This window comes from Photinus pyralis, unplaced genomic scaffold, assembly GCF_008802855.1.
Source record: "Photinus pyralis isolate 1611_PpyrPB1 unplaced genomic scaffold, Ppyr1.3 Ppyr1.4_LG5, whole genome shotgun sequence".
Taxonomy (NCBI): Eukaryota; Metazoa; Arthropoda; class Insecta; order Coleoptera; family Lampyridae; genus Photinus; species Photinus pyralis.
This window is the reverse complement of record NW_022170596.1, coordinates 5547769-5572662: the sequence shown is the minus strand read 5'-3', so window position 1 is coordinate 5572662 and position 24894 is coordinate 5547769. Positions and strand designations below refer to the sequence as shown.

At 36.8% G+C, this 24894-nt stretch overlaps 1 protein-coding gene across 1 annotated transcript; it reads right to left on the bottom strand.

The window, feature by feature from the left end:
* Positions 1 to 2903: 2903 nt before the first annotated feature.
* Positions 2904 to 23437, bottom strand: LOC116171290 (tensin-like). Its single transcript, XM_031488047.1, has 8 exons — positions 23082 to 23437; positions 22840 to 22884; positions 10256 to 10486; positions 10025 to 10197; positions 3953 to 4102; positions 3739 to 3902; positions 3245 to 3460; positions 2904 to 3196 (listed from the first exon to the last, which is right to left on the bottom strand). The coding sequence occupies exons 1-8, from the start codon at positions 23232 to 23234 to the stop codon at positions 2919 to 2921; spliced, it is 1410 nt and encodes a 469-aa protein (XP_031343907.1). The 5' UTR covers positions 23235 to 23437; the 3' UTR covers positions 2904 to 2918.
* Between the last annotated feature and the right edge of the window lie 1457 nt (positions 23438 to 24894).

Below are 24894 nucleotides of genomic sequence, written 5' to 3'. Positions count from 1 at the left end.
TTTTCTATTTCGGTGCTTTAATTTAATTAAAAAAATCATTATCAGAAACCATAGGGAACATTAGAACTAACATGTTTTATGTTGGGAACACTTTTTATGCCGTTAAGTTTTAGGTTGGCAGCGTAGTAAGACTGACATTTTGAAGTTCAAACATGGAAGTACCCAACGAAGTACCTACTTGTACTAACTAGTAACTGCCAACTTAAGAGATGAGTTACCAAAAAAAAACGACTACAATCACTGTCTTTGTACAACAGTTGTACAAAATCATCATTGTGACACCGAAATAGAAAAAAGGATATAGTATGTACCTACAATATATACGGGACCACCGGGACAAGGCCGTATCTAGGCGGTGGAAAGATGGACGCAGCTACCGGGGGCGCAAAATTGACCATGAAATTTTTTTTTAGATTAGTGTATTAGGACTAAGATTTCACGTTATTTAAATAAACGTTATTCCAGATTGTTAAAAGTTACTGTACGTAATGTGACTGTGAGCGGTCTAGTTGGGTAGTTACAAAGTGATATTACGTTCATCTCCACCCCTCTCCCTTCTCTCCTCCCTTGTCTCCTTTAACATATACAGTATGTCCAAGATAGAAGGAACAGCAAGCAAGTAAAATGATATTTAAAAAATTTCTAAATTCCGAAGTTCGGAAGATATTCGAAAAAAAACGAAATTAACCATAGGTACTTGTTTTTATTTTTTCGGGGCCTGTTTCAAAAGATATCAAAAAACAAATACCACTACCTCATCGGAACTCTTTAAGCTGTACAATTGGCGTCTTAAAGAAACCATCAACAATTTGATTTGTAAGATAATGTTAATTTCATTTTTTTTCGAATATCTTCGGAACTGATCGGAATTTCGGATCGGCAGTCCTAAATAGTGCAACTCTTTCTAATTTTACCGACTGTGTATTTCTTATGGTTTCCCATTTCCCCATGATGTTTATTCTTATTTTGACCACACTGTATTTTGTAATCTTTTCTTCACGTTTAAAAAAAGCGAAACTCTCGGATCAAAAAGCTGTTAATTTTAGAAAATTTTCGGGGAAAGACTTCCTGGTCCTTGCGTATTTGTTGGGGGGTATTTAATACCACCCATTGCCAGGTGTGGGGAGTGGGGCACAAATTTGAACTCCCGTCAAGTGCGCAGCCAGATACGGCCATGCTCCGGGGTAGTTTTCTCACAAATTCAGATGGGTTCTTAATTTTCGACCGTATGTAAGAGTAACATTGTCACTCGACAGTGCTACCAGACAGCAACTTGCGTGAAAAACCTTGCCAGTCTATTCGCGCCAATAATGGTATTCATGGACTTTATCCGAAGAAGAGGTAGGCACTCCGAGGACCGCAAATGACGACGGGCGCGCCGTGAGCGGCGATCAAATTGTTTGTAGCAGTGGTTCCCAAACTTATTTCCATCCCTTTCATAAAAGTAAAGTTGCTCACGCCATCTATCCCGTTTAAAAAATAAAAACTGCTGTTACTACAAATGTATTTATTAAAAAAATTACAGAGTAAGTTTTTTTTTCATTTTCACTACGGGGATTCGGAAAGCGCTTAAATGGGCAGTTATGCAGAATTTTATGGTGATTATTTTTCCCTTTGAACATCTCCGTCCATTTATTTTCAAAGATATCAAAACATAATTTTAACAAAACCTTGGTGAATTTTTCTCAAATTTCTGACGGTGTTATGTATGACCCATAAAATATTATGTTTTTCAATCAAGTCGGATATTGCAGCCATATCAACGGCTTTTGAGGTCGTTTTTAGTTCATTTGAGATCTCTTCTTTTATAGCACTATCATAAATCGCAAATAGGCTATCATCTGGCAACACTGTGCAACATCGGTGCTTTCATCAGAATAAAAAACGCGGATTTACTGAATTGTAGATACTTATTTTTGTAAGAATTGGCCAAATACAATGTTACACAAAAATACCTAATATAAGTGTAAATATTTGCCTCCAACACATCAGGGATCTCGCGACCCCTTAACAGCGCTTCGCGCCTCCCAAAACCATCGCGGGCACTCGGGCAGCGTTTATTATAATCGCCGAAAGTCACTCGCCGTCCGCGTCAATCAGGATCATTTTGGGCCATAGTAGCGGATAGACGTCGACGGTTACAAGTCAAAAAATGAGCTTTAATAAAGAAATCGAGGAGCGCATAGGAATACTACTAAGACAATGTAGCGAAAGACAAGGTAAATGCACGAAGAAGAGCTTGTGTAGGTACTAGAGAGACCATGCAGCCGCCGTCCTGACGTTACCACCGATCGCGTTCAACTGGCCAGAGAGAAGAGAAAACTGGGCCTTATTCCTACAATGCAGGTTTCCTTCCTGCAGTTTTCTGCCATTTACGGTTACTTTCTGTTAAAACTCTGGAACTACACTGCTACTACACCTAAATCGTATTATATAGTGCTGAACTGTTTTTGCAATCTTATCGCCTGCAAATGGAACACCATAAGCTGCATGAACGTTTCAATTACAGTTATCAGTTCTTTTTCTACTAAACATAAATGCCCGAAAGTTTACATAAGTCGTATCAAAATCTTCACAATCAATACCATTTCAATATTTCTATAGAGAAAAGTACGAGTACACGTTTTTCCAGATGAACTTGTTTACAACCATTTTCACATTTGTGCGTAAATGTTACAGAGTGTATTTCCACAGTGATGAAATGACATGTAATTATAAGGTAGTAAAATGCAAAGTATGACAAGGAATAGGAGAATAGTGTCGCCGGCAATCTTCTACTATTACCTTTGGACACTGGGAAAGCAAGAGAGCGTAATGTATACGTCCACTGGCCATTCATGTGTGAAATCTCACACCGTTAATAAAATCATGGCATTATTTAAGTGCATGTAAATTGATACAAATTAAAGTCTTAATGGTCAAGAAGATTTATGCAAAGAGAGTATTATTAAGTTTAATTGTGCGCTATCCAACCATTTTTTAATAGCCATGCACTGCACGTTGTGAAATGCTAAGCGCGTACCTCCATCGGATTCGTCATTCGAATCATCCAGTTCCAAAGGACTGTCTGCACGTGTCACTGGATCTTCTGTAAGAGTCACAGGTACTGCTGGTGTTGGGGCGGGTGCAGACATACGCCCTTCGGGACCAGCGCAAAAGTGTAATTCTACAGCACCATCCGGCGGAAACCTTGGATCTGAAATAATTCGCTTGTCTACATCGGAATGGAAGATGAGGCACTTACCATTACACGCATTGTCCAATTCTTGCCTTGTAAAACTGAGAGTGTTGTCAGCAACTGCGCACGTGTGAAATTGGCAAGCGAAGATTGTTTCACGATCTGAGGGCCCTCGATGATAGCATTTTACTAAAATGTCTCCCCGTAATTGCAGACCGGGTCTTCTCTCAGCTGCCAGGTTTACTGTGAACTGTTTGACACCACTCACCACGCTGTAGACACCTAAAGGAAGTCGCAAAAATTAACGGCAGTATTCAAAGACGGAAAAAAGAAGCACATTATCGCATTCCGTTCTTCTACAAGTAGTTGCGTATGTATTGAATTATGTCTGGCTTAAGAAAAGTATCGTATGTCTGCACAAGTATGCGTGTACTTTCATGGTATTTGATTTTATAACAGGAATAGCATTAACTTTCCGTTTATAAGATCATATTTCCAGAATCGCTTGAAGGCACTAAACGCTTATATCCACGCACGCATTTCTAACTCTTCAAAATTACCTGATGTGTATACAGGTGTAAGTCCTTCGTATAGCTTTAGGAATGCCCTACATCCGCCCTGCTGAAACGACGGCGCTCCCAAAACGGTTACATGTGTCAAATACAAAGGGGCGGCATTCACTTTAATATTGTGGGAAAGTAAGCCCGCAAAGTAATCGACGTATCTGCAAAACACCTATTGAGTCACGTTACAAAATGAAACAAATAGGCATACCTTCGGTTTGATGGCGTCTGCAACGGCCCTATGTTATCCTCCAGAAAACGTCGCATTGAAAAACGATCCAAAGCCTGATCCGCCGTTCCGCATATGCTTGAATAATGCATGTAAGCCGCCACCACGACACCCAACTTGTCTTTACTGCCACTGAAAAATCGAATATTACGTTAGTTTATGACCTTATTTCAATGCAAAGATTGTGACGCGCCAAAAAGTTTACTCTTGCTTATCCGTGAGCGCACAAATTTATGCGAAGGCAAAGGGGTAATTTGCTTGAAAGTCGAAAGAACAAATAAATCAACGCAACTTTTATTATTCAATTTGAAACAAACTGCGCAAGTTTGAAGGGTATAAGGTGGAAATTCGGAAACTACGTTTCTTAATTTGGGGCAAAAATTATCCATTACGCTTAAGAATTTTGGGAAGTTGGAAGAGACTGCAGACAAGACTCGAAGGACTAATTTCAATAGTCACAACGAATTGAGATTTAGACGGTGTGGCCAAATTGCTTTTGATTGATCAGTCATAATATTGGGTCGCGTTTTCCATTATTGCCAATTATACTTTTTTTGAGCGGTTTAGTATGTCTTGCGAGAGACTTGGACGCATTCAAGCACGTTTGTCTGTGCAATGCATAAACTAAAACTATCATTGGAGAACTTGCCCCACTGTTTTATTAATAACAATGTGTTTTAGCGTACAAATTTACAAAGAGTTCTTTGAACTTTGATTAGTCAGCTAATTACTGTAAGCCATACCGTACATTTATTTGCAGAAAATGGTATGATCCGATCCCAATTTTATTTTATTTTTTAATAAAGTCTTTCTTATCATTGATGCAGTTAAGTCATTCGTCTTTTAACGAGCTAATATCGTTGGAAAAAATCATTTTTTCCTTGTCTGTAAACAAGTTGTTAATAGCAGCTTTTAAGGAATCATCCGAATCAAAACGTCAAACGCATCTTTTTGCGGGGAATCCACCGCGCTGACACCTTGCTTGTTCAAATGGTCGTGAATTTTGGTTAACACGCTAGGTTCGAATATTCCCAATGTCATATTGATAGTGCAAACCTCGACACGACGATGTTCGAGAACCATGGCTTCAACTTTTGCAACCATTTCATAGTTTGTTGCAGTTCTTGGTCTGTCACTGTTAGAGTCATCTTCAATGAATTCCCACACCGAAACTGTTTAGCTCATAATTTTTTACCACATAATACAATGGGACATCATTCCCATACACAGCAAGCATGTTTTTGCTAATCGTTCTTCGCTGATGTCCTTGTTTTGTCAGAAAGTTTATGACGCTACGATGCTCTAACATCAGCGCACCACATAAAATATAAGGTAATTGTCACAAAAAGTTCAAAAATTTGGGTGGTAGAGAAAATATGACAAAAACTGACACCTTCATTTCAAGTTTCGTATTTGTAGACATCCAAAATAACTAGCTTAGGTTCTCTCGTCGTGTCCAAGGAAACAATATTGTATTCTGTTCTGAACTACATTTTATTTCGTGCACCGCGTCCCATTTTGAATAAGAATGACATATGTCATTGGAATGTTTGATGGAGGTGGTGTTTCGTTAAATACTGCAGACAACGAAAAAACGGGACTGCTAACGCTGCTGGCTTGCGACGTTTGGAAAATAGTGTACGTCTCTTTACGCTAATTAGTTATTCGGGCTGTCCACCCGATTTGATTGCTTGAAGACGCTAATAGTCCTTTTCATAATGTTTATGTGCAAAAGAAAGTTAACTGAAGTTCTAAAGCTGTCTGCGTTTGTGTTGAGAGTTAGGTGTGTTTGAATATCGCAAACCTGTTCACGACCAATTTTAGGATTATTAAAAGAAAAAAAAAATTGTAACTAATTTGAAGATTTTATTTTTTTAAATTTTGTATTTATGGACCTTTTGCGTACGGGGTACCATGTAAAACAAGCTTTGTGAGCTTCTCTTTATTTCAGGAATTTTGTTTTTATTTCCATCTAATTTTTGTCATTGTCAATCAATTAAATGTGTTTATTCGAATCCATTCTACTGCATGGTCATTATGTCAGATTTTTCTCTGAGTATACAAAATTTATTTCAGTTGTTGATAAAAATTCCCTTAATACCTACTTATTTGGAATGTGGAGTCTCCCAAATTAGTAAATTCAGTCAAGATTCGGATTTTTCTTTCTAACAGATGTCGGAATATTTCAATTTTAATTTATTTTGAGCTTGTTGGACAGGTGTTTTGGGAGTAGTGTACCTCATACCATTGCATACAGCATATTTATTATATATTATTATATATATTTATTTGGCGCCCAATGTGGGGCCACAGCAGTATTTATTGGGACAGTGCGTAGCGTAGCCGCAAAATCGCCGCTTATAGTTTACGCAGTTTCGAACCCCTTGAGCGCTCGTTTTTTTTCTATAATGAGAAAGTAGTAATCACTTCTGTCGGTACTCGCCAAGTGCTAATTTCAAATGTTTAATTTAATTTAATTTAATTGAATTTTATTTTATTTAATTTCATTTAACTTTATTTGATTTTAATATCTATTTTATAGCAGGCGAGAAACTAGCTGATAGTAACTCTTGTCGTTCAACCAACCCATAGGATTCGAACCCCTTTGTATCCACAATCAGTGCCTATGACAGCACTGGAACTGGAAACTAACAATACTGTAAAACCTATAGACGCAATTAAAAAGATAAGAGAATTTTTAATATTTCAAATATAAAAGAAAATATTCAACAATTGTATACAAATTAGAGTTTATTATAATCCCTTAATTGTTTTCAATAAGACGTTGGGCTGCTTAATGGTCTCTTTAATGGTGTTTCGGGTTGAAAGGATACAATCTACCCAAAAAAAAGGCTTTTTTAACCTTTGTCGTTGGTTTGGTATCTTTAGTAGAATTGTTTAAAGTTTTGTATAAAGTGTCAGTTGGTTCTTCCAAGGCACTGAAACTTTTTATAATAAAGTTTTGCATTTAACCCTAAAAAATAAAAACGGTTTATGATATTTCGCGTGTTTTCTTAAAAATTTCCATAAATACAGAGAACATTTCTTTGGTGAAATCGGGATTTTAAAAAATCTATACATTCAATATTGCGCCTATTATTAAAAACGTTAATGAATTGTGTGATATTGAATTGTTAATTTTTTTATTATTTTTTTACCGACCAAAGGGTGATAGCGTATGATCGACTAATTAATTATTAAATTAATTAGCATATACATACTTAATAAAAAGTAAAGAGCATAAATTTTACTAATATTCTTTGCTCTATCATAGGTTATTTCATCTAGGCAACCAGAAAGTTGATATTTAGTAACCGCCACCTTGAATTTAATTTTGCCTTTCTATCGAAATGACAAAATGTTATAATTAACTTAATTATCAACTAAGGAGATATTTAATTTTTATTTGGAATTTTATTTGGCTTTCGGAAGAACTTTTCTGAGAGGAACGACTGCACGTATACTTGTTAACGTTCGTGTAACCTCGTAAAATCGAAAATTTATGGAAAGTATTCGCTTAAATTTCCAGTGTGCGAATATTCGTTCTTAGCAATGCGAATATTTCCGAATATGCTCGCAAATATTACAAAATTGCAAAATTCGCTTCTCACAACATTAGTAATAATCAAAGTTTCCTATTCAATCCCAGTTGTTCTGGGCACCCTGTACACTTCTTGAGAATCGCCATACCTTACGTCCTTTACGATTATAAAAACTACTCGCTGGTTTTAAGGTTTCGTCTGCGGTGTGGGGGTACGAACCAAGTAACAAATAGTTATTCTTATGATAAATATGTCCCAGGCCACCTTTATTGGCATTTGATTTGATTTGATTTATTTATAATTCCTTTGGACAATTAACGATATTGTATAGGAAGCGTCATGGCAGTATGTATTACAAACATAGACACATAAATAGACAATTCCAACAGACAGTTTTCATTGGTGTTAAAAATACAAAATATCCTTGTGTTGGTTAACCTTTTGCTTTTGCTTTTTTCTTAAGTTGGCTGGCCTGCACTTCGGTTTAATGCAACTGTTCACTTTCCATGCAAAACTTTCTATTATTTACAAGTAAGATTGTAGTTTTCTCAGTTGTAATCTTTTTTATTAAACTTTAATCTAGTGTCATTGTTAATCCAACATTAATTGCAAAATTTTAAATATTCGGCGATGGAGTAAAAACAATGTTCATTTAAGTAATTTTTAAGTTGGGATTTAAATTGATGCAAGTTACAGGAGCTCTTTATACACTGCGGTAGAGTATTATATATTTGTGTACCCAGGAACGCAGGAGAATGTTGCGATACTTTTAATGTTGCTTTCGGGAGATACAGGTTGTCTTTTGTCCTGGTGTTGTGGTTGTGAATATCCGAGTTGAAGGTGTGAGTATTCTTGTTTGCAAAGACATAGATACTAAGTTCATATATTAGCATACTTGGTAATGTTAATATTTGAAAATGTTTAAAAATTAGTCTACATGACGTTGTACAACTAACGCCAGCAATTTGCCTTACAATCTTTTTTTGGGCAACTAATACCTTACTAGGGAACGATGAATGACCCCAATAACAAATTCCGTATCTCAAGCGAGAGGATATTTCGCTGTGGTAGAGGTTTATTATTTGTGGTAGCGTTAGCACATGTTTTAGATTTTTAATTAGGAATATTGTAGAATGCAATTTACTAACTAATTCAGTACAGTGGTTCCATTTCGTGTGACGTTTATTAAATTATTACACTCAACGAAGACAAAAACTGTTAAATAGGGGTAAATAAGTGGTTGCACTTCAAGACAATCAAAGTTTAGGTTGAAGGTTGTTCTTAAACACATATTAAACGTAAACTGATGATGGGGTGGGTCATAATAAATAATTAAAAAGGGAGAGGGATGTAACGGCCCTTTTTTAAGTTTTTTTAAATAACTCGTAAACCGGTAAGCCCATAGAAAAAAAAATGTTCTTATTACTTAATAACATTGCAATTGTCCCAAACAACAAAGGTTTCTATACACTTTTTCACAAGGGCAATATTAAAATGGATATTTAAGGGGGGGGGGGGGCGCATTGATGTTACAGTTGTGTATTAATAAGTCACTGAACGAGCGGAGTTCTCCAACTCTACTGGAACAATCTGGCTCAAGCACGTAAGTAAGAGGGAGATCACAGAGTTCAAACCCTCCCCATACTACATTATATATTACATTATCTACACTACACCAACAAACTAAAAAAAGGGTCCTTTATCTACATTTTACAACTCCCTCGCCGTTAGTTCCACCCCCATCCATAAGTACGTTTAATATGTTTTTTAAGACACCTTTGTCTACAACTATACCAAAATTCACTTTTACACGAATTATTTCCTCTATTTTTGCTTCGTTGAGTGGGCTATTCCATTAAAAACTTAGTTTTAAACATATAATAGAGAATTGGAGGAATAGACTACATGTATTTTGTCATACTCTATTGCAACACATCAATTTTATTTCCAGTAAAAGCTACGTTTCCCATTTGTGGAAAAATGCAATCAAACATTTTCTTATACAATTAAAGTAGTCCCCAAGAATTCTACTGCATCGGATGCAAGAAAGAAACACTACGTTGATTGACGTCTGTGATCGGTCCATTGCCAAATTAAGAGAAAGCAATGTTAATTGCACATTTTCTTCCACGAAGCGTACATGTGTCATTTTTGACTGTTCGTTAAGTTCAAAAAGAATTTGGTTGACGGCAGTTAAAACTAAAGATGGTATTAATGTCACGATAATGTGGAAGTAATTCGACGGCATTCCATTTATTGAATAAGCGAGTATAGCGACAGCGTGAGTACAAGGCGTTGTACACGTCGAATTAAATTAAAATTTTATGGTTTAGAAATAATAAATATTGCGTTATCTTAACGAAAATTGGGGCGAGTCACATCTTAAATGAGAGTACTTCCCAATTAAACGTCATTGGTAAATTACAGAGCGCGGTGCCCAAGTATTAAAGTAATAGACTGTTGCGCAACGTAATGTAATTAACTGTTCAGAGATCGATAAGTAAGTACATACCATGCGTGAAGAACGGCAATTCTATGCTGATCTCCAGATAACCACGATTCGATTTCTTTGCAAATGCTGCACAGCCTCTCCAGTGGCGGTGCCAATTTTTGAGGCCAGCCCACTTCTTTTACGTGTTTGTGTTCGTTGCGTAGCGCTCTTTTTGGTTCCGATAAGTTGAAAACCTAAACGGAATGCAGATTTCAGTCAATATTCCACTAATTAATAGTGAAATAGTCTTACCATGTAATTATCTCCGTGTTTATTTTTCAGCATATGGGCGGCATGCCTTTGTCCTTCTCGGTAAGACTTCTGAGAAGCGGAAGAAGGAAACCATACGGCTATGATTCTTTCGGTGACATAGCTAAGGTCCATTCCACCTGATGAAGCAGCAGCCACATTATTTGCGGTTGATCGAGGCTGGCTCGTAAAAGTCTCCCCGTAACCGCTACTGTACGACGACGACGAGAGCATCTGGAAATGTAGAGTTTAGCATTAATTCGGGAATAACAAGACCCTTTATAGGGCGGCATTTGTGCAAATTAAAATTCAAAACGGCAAACAATTACGTAAAAGTTACCGCAAGGCAGAACGAGAATTAAACATGCTATTATTATGTCAGGAAAAGACAAAATAATAACGTTAATTCTGAATATAAACGAAAGGTAAATTGTAAAATTTCTGCATCATTATTACAATGAGAGGTGCCAATCTTCATCATTAACAGCACCGGCGGTCACTTTGAAAGTTTTTTGCGATCGATTTTTTTTTCGAGAATAACCTCGTTTTATTTCTGTTTTTTTTATTTGTTTACCGTTGCAAATAATTATAAATAACTTAAGTTAGACGTCGAAACACAGGCGGTGGTGTACTCTTTGATCCCAGTAAAAATTATACCTAAAGTAGAAGGTATGTCTATAATGGAAACAAAAGTCGTGTTGGATGATGATTGTGAAGAGTTTCACAATATTAAATTTACGTGACGTTAACAGGACAAAAGGTACCGCATTCAGCCTGACAGCAAAGCATTTCGTTCTCAAATTATTGCACTTTTTGCATGTACTGCTAACTTCACAACTTTAGGTCGGCACAAACTGTGCGCATTGTTTTGTGCTGGATTGTACAGAATATGTCACACTCCGTTTTTAGTATTCAGTGTCCTCAAGACAGATTTTGAGCATGGGATGCTTTAATGGAAATTACGTTGTGTTCGGAAAACGCGGGACAATTAAACCCTGAGCAAATTAGGGATCTTGACTCCTCAGTTGAGTCCAGTTGCTCTCACATGAAATAGGAAGTAGAATGCACACATTTAGTCAAACAGAAAATAAAAACTTCTGCAGAACCTACCTATACCGCCTATACGACAAGTCGACAACGTTATAAAGTGAAGAACTTGGTAGCCGGTATTGTAGAACCTTCTACATTACCGTAGCTTCACCAATAGTTTTGGTTAAAAAGACAGATAATAATTCAAGAGCTTGTGGGTAGGCTTTAGGAAGATAATATTGTAGTAACTGATCGAGATGCCTATGCGCTTCCTTATGTGAGCGAAATATTAGATAAATTTCGAGACGGTGCACGGCGGTGATTATAAACAGTTCACGGTATTCATTGTTCCCACTAGGGGTCTCTTTAATTTCAACAGGTTGCCATTTGGTCCTCAGAGTAAGAAATAAAGATAGAGTACGCGTACGCTATAACAACGTGAACGATAAAAGATTCTTCCGGTGGTAGGAGATAGATCTTAAATTTGGAAGACCGTCACAGTGTAACGCCACGCCTTTTGCACGTGATCACATCAGTATAAGAGAAGTGCGTAGTCACATTACATCTTGAAATCTCCAGCAATCTCCGTGCAACAGCTTCTCATCTATGGATTCAAGATGGTACTGTAAATCGGATTATTAGGTGAGCTATTGGCGCACAATGATTACCAGTGCATTCGCCAGTGATCATCGTAACGTTCCGCTGAATGTACTCTTGGTTTGTGTAACTGACTGAATGTCGTTGATATGACAAGTTCCAATTTTTACGAAAGATGTCGATATATTGGCAAATTCCATAGTCATTACGCTAAAATTGTTAAATCAATTATTTAAGCGTCTTTACGCGAATGGAGAGTGGCTGTATCCTCTTTAGGTAGATATTTTCAAAGAATTCCTCGTCGTTAACGCTTTGCTTTTTAGGTTATGCCATATGTTTTAATATTACCTATTTTTGTTTTACCTATATCGCAATCCAAAACCCATTTATTAATGGGCTACGTAAGTCTAAATTAATTGGAATTGGGTTTGATTTTGGCATTGTAGTTTTTTGATATCTTTATCTTCGTACGTTACAAGTATTGGGGTCATGGGGTGATCGTATTAAAGCAGTATCGTGTTCTGGATGAGATGCAAACATTCACGTTCGAATTGAAGATTGCTACCTCGTATTAAAGCAGTATCGTGTTCTGGATGAGATGCAAACATTCACGTTCGAATTGAAGATTGCTACCTGACGATCAGCATTGTATCTAAAATCGAAGAATCGCTACGCAAATGTTTATCTCAAATACTAGAAATCTGAAACGTGCTAGTGATCTGTAGGTAATTGCTTTTGCCCTTAGTTTATCTCGCCGTTTATCTTTACCAATGCCGTGAGGAATTGCTCTTCAATTGATCTTGAATACAATACTTGAACTGTTTAAAAGCTTGTTAAAATTTAATTGAAACGCATACTTTATAATGACGAATATTAAATAAATTCTCGTAGTTAAATTACGAAAGTGATGGTTTATTTATTTATTTATTTATTTATTTATTATCCCTCTCTTGTTCGGGGCCCTCAACAGACTTGCGCCCAATTACAGAGTGACCCGCACAATGCTTCTTAGAGGTGCCTCCGCAGAAGGTCTTAAGTTGTTCTATACTACTCCGGTATTTACCTTACGAATTAGGAAAACCGCAGGAAAACCTAATTCGGAGTAGCCGGCAGAAGGCTCGAAACTGGTCTAAGGTAATTTCCATCTCTGCCACAGATGAAAAATTCACCTCAACCCAGGCTCGAACACCCGACCTCCGGATTTATAACTCAACGCTCTACCATTGAGCCATAATGTAATGTAAAGTTAAGTCAATTTTTCTATTCTCCAGATATAGAAACTGTATCATTTAATTTCAATTTGAATTGTCACTTTTACATGAACGTAAAACAATGCAAACTTTACTAATTAGTTTTAATCGATTTTACATAATTTTCGCCTGGCGGATTCTCAGCATCAACTAGATTGTGCTCTTATCTTGCATGTAGCATTTTATAATAACTGAAGAGAAATGTTTTTTAAAACAAGCGCACACGTATCTTGCACATCTCTTATCCAACTTGCCTATTCAACCTTTCAATAACAAAATAATCTTTCTGCATTTATAAATTATTCACAAACTGAAGACCAAATTATATAACATAAATGAGCTCGATCTTGCCTTGCAGTACAGATCCCATAAAAAAATGTACGGTTAAAGTGATTAAAATACAAATCAACTGAAATTTCTTTTCAAAATGGACAGTTTTACTCTGTCAAAAGTATTTTTTATGTATTTTACGTGCGTTGTATGCAAACAATGACTTCAACGATAAGATCCCTTTCGCCGATAACAGGGGAATGGTATATACATGTAAGCGTCTAAATCTAATTCGCAATTCCTTAATTAGACCATTACGTCTAATTAATAGCGTGCTTGAATGCTCCAACTACTTTTGGGTGGGCAGCATTATTATTAATTTAAATAGCGTTGCGTGTATGAAAGACGTCTGTTATGGTAATTAAGAAGGAAGGTAATTAATATAATTTTAAGTTGTTAAGTTGTTTGGGATTTTTATTTAAAATAGATACGTGGAATGAATGTTAGTTCTCTGAGCAGTGGCGTACCAATGATTAAGTGATGTTAGAGGTTAATAAGTAGAGGTGTTAATATTTCGAACTTGGTTAATAAATCTACGCGATAATAAAGTTGTATGTAATGGAACACGTTAAATGATTGTAATATTATTTTTCTTGGCACGAGGGATAAGTAATTCAAGTAGGGTTGTTATTTAGTGTGGTACAGATACAGGACGCTCGTTGCAAACGACTAAAAAAATCAAATTTTGATTTGGCATAGAAGGCGCCTACAACCAACATGACTGCAGTCGAGAAAAGGAAAATTTCGCTGAAAAGTACATATAAAACAGAGTAACTTCACATTTGGGATACGATCATAATGTATTTGAACGAGGCGAGACGGCTGAAACCAAGCTTGTGTCCTAGACAAGACAACTTTGGGCAAGTGACAAACCGGCCCTCTTGGTGAGTTGCCTCTCGAAAACCGCCTCTTCCTCACATCGATTCGATTCCTGGTGGATTGTGGATCCATGATCTCGCTCAAAAATGCGACATACAGCTTCCAAGACACGATTGGACTTTTACGCAGCAAACTCTTCCGTTATTGCGACTTTCTCAAGAATGTTGACCTTATCGTCGGCAAAAGCATTATCAATCCGTTAGGATTACTATCAGTATCACTCCAGTTTGTGATGGAACCGAATTAGCCCGCTAAAGTTCGATTTAAATATTCCCGAAACCGACCCTGGCGCGACGAAAAAAGTCAAGATTGCGTTTTGTTTCGTTTCCGTGGAACACGTGTTTTTTTTCCTTCTCTGCTCCACATTGAAATGGGCCATACTTTACAATAAAAGAGTCAAATATTACGCTATGAGAGGGAACTTAATGATCCCTATCGACCGACGCGACGTCTCGGAGCACAGTCGATATTAACGATTTTCGTCTAGGATCTTGTTTAAGAAAGGGGAGATTTGGCAGAGGTATTTGTGCTTTTGCTGAGAGGAGAAGTAATTTTCCCGTTGTGAATAGTGAGTGCATCTTCGACAATTACAAAGGTGATGTACTCGTTTTTTTATCTCTACGTCTATTGCATCCATCTAATAACGATATGATCGTGTTCGATTATTATTTGCCAATTTCATGTTATTCTCGTACAGCATTGATTATTGCCATTGATTCATAACACATGCTAGATACAAATTGCACTTTTAATTATACTGGTCCTACTGTGAATTTAATGCATAGAGATTCTACATAAATATGTTGTTTTCCAATTTACAGTACTCCTTTGTTCCAAGTGCTGGCAATAGGAATTACTGACCGATTTACGTGTTTTTATTTATATTTAGATACAGTATGTTCCCTTAGGGGCGATATTCAATACAAGTGTGCAGAACTACATTTTAATTTATAATTGAATTTATTGCAGCACATTTCCTTTTTGTTTGCATCATGAATGTTACTGTTTATTTACAGGGTGTTTCATCTGGGGGCGAGTGACTTACATTGGGTGGTTGATTGTTACATATTGCACTTGGCATGGAGAATTAACTACTTTACACTCATGTTTGCCACGACATGTTCCTTTGTTTTGTTGTAATGTGATAGTACATTATGCTCCTACTATTTATTTGAACCGGGTGATTATGATTATTAATATTTGGCAGGGTGACTTGTTTCGAATATTTACTGTGCTATATTTGATATTGATATTTGATACCGATATTTAATCTCGATTTGACGTAGCAGAGGCTGGCTAAAGTTCAGAACTGACATACGCAGAGATTATGTTTTATGTACTGTTTTTTTGTGTCTTTGAAAAGAGCCAAGTTGCTGATATTGCTAATCAATCCGATTAGTCGATCTCTGACATGTAGTGACCGAATATTGGTTTTGTGTCAGTCTTTGTTATTCCAGTGCAAATATGTCAACTGTCAACGCCGACATAAATTCTGTATATTTTGTTTATAATTATGTATGCGTGCGAGTTTGCCGATGGTTGCTCTGTGATTTTTGTTATGTCATGATTTGTCTTTTGATCGGTTACTGTCAGTACTGATGGTAGAGAGCCTGGAGTCCGGCAATTTATAGCCCGGCACTTTTATAACTAGTGAGTTGGACTGGCCCTAGAGATGTGTGAATGAAAGAATTGGGGCCCCGCTTAGTCGTACATGGGGCTGCCAGCTAAACCCGGCCTCACTTGCGCAGGATTCGCTAAAAGCGTGCGACGTGTTCTCGTTGTGACCTTTTGTTTGTGTTATCAATTACCCTTCCTATGTGAAAGGCTCTTCTGAGAGGCCAACTCCTAGCGATTTCATACAATGTTGACATGTCATGACCAGAGCAACTAAAGACTACTCGGTGTGGGATTTGGACTGGCTATCCAATATCCAAACCTATTATATGAATTTATTGTAATGTTTTAATGATTGTTTTTTTGTTATGTGTGTGAGATATTAATTCTTTAGGAATTCCAGCGGAGCCTGTGATTCAACATTATCTTAATTTACTTGACAACCATCTTAATATGCATTTATGCCATTACAGACAACTAATTTTGCTAAAAAGTTCAATATTAATTTGTTGGCTGGGTTTTTTCTTGGTCAGTTCTTTTTTCCCAGCCTATTGTTATATTTGTACTCGGTGAACTACAATTTTGTAAATTTAATCATGCAATGCGAAGTATTTGGATTAAATCTCCGTTTTTTTAAAGCATGTACTTGATTTATTTGTATTCCTTACTTGATCCTCACTCCGACAGGCAACACATATCTTGTAGCGACTCTTAAAAACACAACGTAGTAAGTGGTCCTATTATTCGGTTATTCAGGTTAAGTAGCTTTGTCTAGACGATCACGTGCCATGGGGTTCAGTTAGTTTGGGAGGGAAAGTTTTGAATTTTAAATCTTGAGTTGCGCAGTCCCGCGGGGCTGGCCTGGGTACATTACAAGTTCAACTCGAACTAGCCAAAGTCTATAGTGTGGCAATTGCTTCCGGCGTTGGTGACCTTCTCCGTGATTTCGAAAACTTGCGGTCACATTGCGACACAATGGCAGTCCCGCCCAACCTCCCGGTACAACAAGTCATTGTCACCCATGGACAACCAGTTTTTGACCACCCTAGTTGCCTGACTGGAGAACGCCTAGTAGGTGGCAAAAAATTAACTCTACATAAACACCCCCACAGATGTTGCAATTTTTCAATCAAAATGTCGAATTATTCTTTGGATTTGAAACTAAGTCCTAAGATAAATTCAGTCGTTATAGCTTTATCGTTAACTTTCAAAACGATTGGCAGTTACGGTAGACTTTTCATACACCTGTATAGACGCATAACTATAAATAATTAATTTATGTACACCGTGATAGTAAACGGTGCATAGAAGTCAGCAGTACTACAGATTGACCACACATTGACTCCAGCAACGATGCCGTGACAAACCCATAAAAGAGTGTAGAATGTTTTTTTTACGATCATTTTTTGAGAAAGGACAAAGAATAGACAATTTATATTCATGAGTTTATTTTTCATAAGCTAGTCGGGGAAAACAGCGAGAAGCCGCAGCGAAATATTATCGAAATCGAAATCACAACTGCCGTAGTTACCACGGTTGCGCAAATTACATACCTAGATTTTCGCACATTATTTTCTTTTATACAATTAATTAAGACAACTACCAGATTTCAATTGCTCAACAAGCGTGATGAAACAATGACTACATGACAGATTACCTAAATTAAACTACCTTAATTATCATTGCCGAAACTGAAACGTACAAATTACGCTTACTCTTCAATTAATTACTATCCTACCATAATTAACCTATTAATAATAGTGATGAAATTTCCCTTTCTTTGTTATATACCCAGAAAAACAACTCTAAGCAGCCAAAGCAAGTTATAAAAGAGTTTAACGATCGAAAAGGCGAATGAATATGATGAGAAGTTGACATTAAAAGTTAATAGACTCGTAAAACGTTACGGAAAATTATACTTTTAATTAAGCCAAATAGTAACCAATCATAAAGCGTAAATAATTCCCAGCTATAAAGTTACACTGCTTTCTGCATAATTCGAAAACGCACACGTGAACTCCTGTTTCGTAACTCGGCGCCCAAATACCGAGAACAGACTTTTTTCATATCCTTTTTATATTGGCTTATTAAAATTTAAAGAGGAAATCTGTACGATACGCTTACAAAGTTTTTTCTCCGGTTTCTCTTTTTTTATTTGGCGTTAGCCCATTGTAAAATTATGGCGTTTAAGTGCTTTTCTCTGTAAGCCATTTGTCAAATAACATTGTAAAATTGTGTTAGGTATAGCGTAAAACTTTTTTACTGTACACTGTACAGTACCTACATCTTAGCTTTCGGTCATATACTCGTAAGGCGCTCTCATTTGGATAGCATCAAGTTCGTAGATTTTTTCGTACTACTAAAAAGTCCGAAAGCTCAGAATTACACTGTCGGATAAGTTTAAAACAAAATGTAAATGTAAAAAAGTTGAGTTGTTTGGGTAAACGAATTGGTATAGACAGTTGCGGTATTAAAGCATAAAATAACTGTTTAAATAAAATCGCGATACGACTTTCCGAAACACCGCATATAACTATAAACTTTAACCAACATCGCAAGTACAAACTTGTCCACTGATATCTTTGACCTAGTGGACTGTTGAGATTGCTGAACCCGCCGATTTAAAACTACTCAAGCCGCGATTAACTACATCTCCAATTGTGAATATAGGTTGAGGTTTTTCCATTTTCCGTAAAGAAAGAAGCTGCACATACCAACAAACGCGAGCCTTACCATAGGGAAATTTTCCACTACGAAAGAGATCAACGCCAGTTCTAAATAATACGGATGAAAAAAGCATAACCTAAAAAAGATATCATTACTAGCTCAAAAATTAACGTTTTTATTAAATTAAATCGTGCACTTATTAAAACAGACTATTTCTGGTGATTGAATAGAATTCCTGCATAAATCCTATTTTCTCTAAATAGAATAGAATATGGACACTCCCCAAGTCACAGCACTGTAGCACGGATGTAAAAAGGGGTGATACCTTCTTAACATGATTACTAAATCAAAACAGAAGACAAAACCCCTAAAAAACATCGGGTTACCAGGATGCCGTACAGAAATGGATTTATCTGTTTTTTTATTAATGCAAAATTAGCGTACAAAACTACCCCCCTCCCCTAAAGTGGAATTGTGACCCATTGCAGTGACATTTTTCTATTTTCTTTTCTGTTGTAACGAAGCACCCGGTTCCAGTCTTGAGGTTTACCTGCCTTATGCTGGCCCCCCGGTGTATAGACGAATAGTTTGGCGTAGTTTCTGAATTTACTTATTTGCTCTAAGAGACAAAGGATTGAGCTTTGTGTGTTTCCATTTTGTTTATTGTTTGTCGTACCGCCACTAACGCACGTAAGTTTCGTATTGAATTTATCGATTTTGAAACCGTGCCCGTGGAGATATTTTTCTTGACCGTCGTGCCCCCAAAACCTCTTGTAATTTAAAAGAAGAGGGCAAATTAATATTTTAAAATTTCAGCCACGTAAAGCCATTATTATCAGGTTTTTGTTTTCTATCGCAAATTAGAACGAGCATTGGAACTGGGAACTGCAAGGCCGTACAGGTTCACGCCAGCTTAATAGCACTGACCCCGCCAGTTGATCCCAACATTTCAATTAACAATCGGTGGACTACTGATTTTAGAAATCTCAATCCGCCCCATTAAATAAGTGCAATTAACAGTAGCTAAAAAAATGTGTTGCAGTAAACGTTATTCCACATAATCGTGTGTGCTATCAAAAGAAACGCTCAAATGATTTGAATTTTGAGACCAATAACAGATTTGTAGGGCATCGGTGAGCCGCACAATTAATTGAATGAGTTCTACTTATTGGACAGTATTAACCGAATACGCCGGCCGGTCGGGCATTTCCTACGTTCCCTCTCCGTATTTTGGGAAGTTTATATAAGGTAAACACTTATTTTAGAGGGGATCTTTTGCATTTGGTGTTACCCGAAACGTAACTTAACCGAAATGTTCTTTTCCCGTTGGTGTTTTAACCTTATTTAAATCATTCGGCCTTTTGCATTTTCTTCATTTACGTTTGTATTAAATTTGGATATTTTCCGTAAATTTGTTTTGCATTCAAACCGCCCTTTACATTAAGTTTACCGCACCGTATCTATAGCTTTTTGCTATATAATTTCACTTTCATTATTTATAGGGGAAGGGATACTGTCTCGCTTTCCTACATTTTCTTTCCCGTAGAAACCGTTATCGAATTCGATTTTTGACTATTCCCGCTTAGGGAAATTGCTGTGTGCTTCAAGTTTGTTTTAGCATTCCCCAGTAGCCGCTAGAGTAACGCTAGAATGTATGAAAATTTTAGTCTTTATTGGTGGAGAAGGTTGTGCATCCCAGAATGGATGTGAATCAGAAAAGTAAAGTAGTGGGAATTAGGTTGTTGGGAAAAAAACAAAAAAATTAAGACTACACCGCGGCGAAAAAAATTAGTATTGAGCCGCAAGGTAATTCGCGTCGAACCACGAGAAACAATTATCGCAAAGTTGTCGGTCATCCGTAGATAACAATGGAGTAATGTTTTCTATTTTAAATTAAAAAAACTCTCGCGTGAAAGCGCGAATGAACTTAAGTCAGCCACCGGGAATTTATCGCAGAGTAGATTTTATATGTTATTTGAATTGGAATCGATCTAGCGAAATTAAGTCGACCACTTGGTCGACCCAGGCCCGGCTTTAGGCGTAAGCAATGTAACCCGCCGCTTACGCCGCAGACAGGAAGGGGCGCAAACATTACTCAAGGTTAATGACTGACTGTCCAAGGACGTAAAAATCCGTACACGAAAGGCATATTCGTAAATAGCAGACGCGTTATCCCTTCGGAAAACTTTATGGCATTTTTGTATAACGTTGCTTTTCAAAAAAATGTGAGAACACAATTTTAAACCTACAAAATAACGTAATGTTCAACTCCGGAACAATTGGAATTAGCGGGACTGATAAGCGTCGGGTCTGCTAGTAATAAATGTTTTAAATATGAACCTCTATACAAGCTGTTAATTATTGTCATGCAGATATTTCAGTGGGTGATAGTACTCGTCAAAATAAGAAAAAATTGCAAATATATGCATCATCTAAAACGCGTCGTTTTCGTTATACAGGGTGGCAAAGAAAATGTAACACCCTGTAAACCGCGACCAATTATTTTGATACTTGTAGAGATACTAAAAAATAGTTAATGTATCAAATTTGAAACAATTATCACAGAACATAAGAGAGAAAGCGCAAAATCCGAGAAAAAAATTGAAACTTTGCCACCATGTATAACGAAAATAAAGCCCTTTAGACCACGCACATATTTGCCCCCCTGAAATATCTGCATGACATTAATTAACACCCTGTATTTTTAAAAACATGCTGGCCAAAAGTTCCCATTATTCGGGCTATAGCGAGGCCGGCAGAGGCGCAAATTTGAGTACTTGCTTACATGGCCCTGGGTCGACCACCTGTAAATATTACTAACTGAGAAGTTGCCTGCGTCTCCAGTAGAAAATGAAACGCGAATTAAAATTTTTTAGTGACCTTTACAAAGGGACATTTTCCAGTATAGAAACTATCACCGTAAATACGAACAATAGTGAAAATTGTAACCCATAAAAATAACGGCCTGGCATTAAAATTATTTAGGATTAGAGAAACAATTACGATAAATGCAAAAAATGTAAATTTTAAACGTGCGGAAAACTAAAATTAAAACTGCAAGACGGAATTCTTCGCCATTTGCAGTGGCTGATTGTGCGCACATAAGTAATCTTTTTTAGTGACATTGACATATACCGTCAGAATACGGACAGTCATTCATTTACGAGACCCAAGATTTTGTATCAAGTGTCATGCCAACCATTTGTATCAACAAAGTAGATTAGTCAGTACTTCAAGTTGAACGACCCAAGAAAAGTCCGTTGGTTTAATTTATAAATAAGGAAACCATTTTTTTAAATTTAAAATAAACCGATTCCTTTAAGGGCGTTGAAAATTTAGTTTCTTGTCAATGAAATAGTTAAGATTCTCCTAGAAAACGTTGTTAAAAAAATTTCCAGCATTCTAGCTAACCGATAACAATAATTTTTGACGAAAGTCACATTACTTTAAATGAAAATTTTTAGTACACGCCCAGCTCTTATAGAGAATGTGTATTTCAACGATTGTTGCCAATTATAGATGGCCAGGGAGAATTTTGCCTAGACTTGCTCAATTTTAGTTCATCTCCATTGCAAATATTGTAAGAACATTTCAAATCGACAGCTGGAGTTTTGGTTGTTTTTCTGTAGTAGCGTTATCGATACATAATTTGGAATTATTAGCTGCACCCGTCTTAGACCAATTTGCTGTTTCACATTAATTTAACAAAAGAAAATGTCCTTCACTGTATCTGATAGGTAACGTTCAATGTACATTAGTTTCAATGGTAATTAACTGTCAGATAAGTTTAACTGAAACATAAAAGACTTTATAAAATGGATTTACTAAAATACAAAGTGCCATAAATGATCCGTTATGAACAAGTGACAACAAAACGGGGCCATGATTAGGTTCTTAAAATTTTGTGATGACCCAAACCCATAAAAATTATTACCGTGCGATTTCAGTACCTCCAAAAAAACTTTAAAAGAAAGCAGAAAAAGAGACCGGTGTCGTATTCCAATTTGCATTCTCATTAGTTCTCTTTGTGATAGAAACAACTCAAAGCTGTCGGTATTTCATGAAAGCCATTTTATCTGTGCCGCTTTTAGGTGTGATACACAAGTCCTTTCAGCAGTCTATTCGTAAATTTCCTTATCGATCGTTTCCATGTGGTAACTTTTAGATTCGTTTTTACAATACAGGAAAAGTTCAATTTTAACTAAAACCAGGAGTACCTACCTTTCTTCCTCCAACTCCGCTCTTGATTGGTTCCTCGTGGGTGTGCTGTAACAATTAAATTTAATTAATTACCAATCTAGTAGGCACTGTCAAAAGAAATTCAAAGAAGTTATGCATGTTAGTAAAAAGCACTGGAAGATGATCGCAATCGAATAATCCCCTTCAAATGTTATACGAGTTGAGGATTACGTTATGAGATAATTCCCGTATCTTTTGTATACACAAATAACGATTAATGTTACCTGTTCATTTTCGATGTAAAATGCAACGTGCCAAATGGTCAGAGCGATTCTATACAAGGTGTTTACAACTAATTCGTCAGTGGATTCCAAAGGCCTTCTCTTGCATTGACAACAACACACAGGGAAACTATCTGGCTTTTCACTAACCCGCATTTTCTTGAGATTATCAAAGAACCGGCACGTAATTCTTATGGGTTAAGTAAAAAACATTTAATCGACGTCTGCAAGTGCATGCAAATATTGCGTCGATTTCGATTGTCTCGGTTGCCATTGCCGAATCACTATTGATTGAAATATTAATTTATTGAGCAAATATTTTCAGTCGATTAAGTTTTAGTACTTCGGTATTGCGGCGAAGAGACACGCCCGCTGTCTGCAGATACGTGTTTCCCTTGCATCCGGGATCCCCCTCTCCGACGCGAAGATTTTCCTGGCGCTCCATTTCCCGGATTTCCTCGTCGCTTTTCGGATAAGAGGAAATTTGTGGTGACCGTGACGAACTTGCTAACCCTTCACAGTTTACGCTTTAAGCCGAAGTGGTGCACTCTTGGAATAACTTTTATAGTTCAGTTAAAGAGCTTAGGGATGCTGTTATCGTCGTGAAATTTTTATTAGTGTAGTATAGACGTCAACGAGTTGTAAATGTAAATATTTGTTTCAACCCCCATGGAATCGGTTTACTGTAGACGGATTACTTTCGGCCACGCATTATTTGAAAATATACTGTTTTATGTGGTCGTATTATATTTAATGTCCACAACAAGGGTCGCCGCGTATTGTGTGGTCGTCAAAAGAAAAACAAGCATGCAAATAACACTAAAGCGTTCAGACAACGCATTCAATTAACATTCATGGTAGTTTTATTCTCCACTTTAAAATTCAATAAACCATTTCTCGAAGTGTCCATTTGTTATTATTGACTTCGCGTTTCACATGTTCTGTGTATAATTTCTGCAATAAATTCCTTGGTAACAAAGGCCAATAATGAAGCGAAGCCAATCAAAAGTATGCCCATATGCAATTATCTGCGACTTTGAAAAATTGCGATTTTAAATTGCCTCTGCCGTTTTTCATTCATCGGAAATAAAAAAAAAGGTCTGCTCTCGGTACCTTGAAATTATCATTTATCAATTTGGCTTGCTTCATTAATCAGCTCGTCTCGAAAGTGTGGAAAACGAAAAAAAAAACTACTGCTGACAACACAATTTCGCAAATAATACGAATAAATTAAGGCAACACATAGAGGCTCGTTCAGTAAATTCAATTCAATCTTCAAAATTAGTTCCACTTCGCCCATTCAAATTTGGTAAAACAAGAACCCTTATCGTCAAGATACCCACCTCCGATTAAATAACTTTTCAACTCAAAAAAGTGCAAAAAAAATGGTAAATAACCGAAAATGAGTTTCAATGGATCCCACCCAAGAGCCTAAAGATCCAAAAGTCTCCTCAAAGTGCTCTGTGAAAGCTTTCTCTGAGAATTTTACTTTTACGTTTTACACGAAACACGCTTGCTCTGCAAGGGTTCTAATCTAAGTGATTCAATGCTGTTCAAACTGCTTTAGGTCTTTAATAGTGTAGGGAGTATCCCAGACATCGGGGCGCCATCAAGTAGATATAAGATTTAGTCACTGGCGATAAGGAATAAAATCAGATAGGACGCATTCTTCTTACCTTGAATTATCATACACCTTCTAGGCGAAACGAAAACGTTTCGTGATTTTCTCTAGAAACCGTTTGCTATATAAGCAAATTGAAACGTGTTTAATGAGAGTTCTACCATCGACGCCGAATATGAGTAGTGATTTTACGCT

Coding starts and splice junctions, on each gene's coding strand:
- LOC116171290 (XM_031488047.1), bottom strand. CDS start 23,234: ATGCGGGTTAGTGAAAAGCCAGATAGTTTCCCTGTGTGTTGTTGTCAA. Junction 3,903..3,952: donor CAGACGCCATCAAACCGAAG/GTATGCCTATTT, acceptor GGTGTTTTGCAG/ATACGTCGATTACTTTGCGG. Junction 3,461..3,738: donor TACACCTGTATACACATCAG/GTAATTTTGAAG, acceptor GACTTCCTTTAG/GTGTCTACAGCGTGGTGAGT.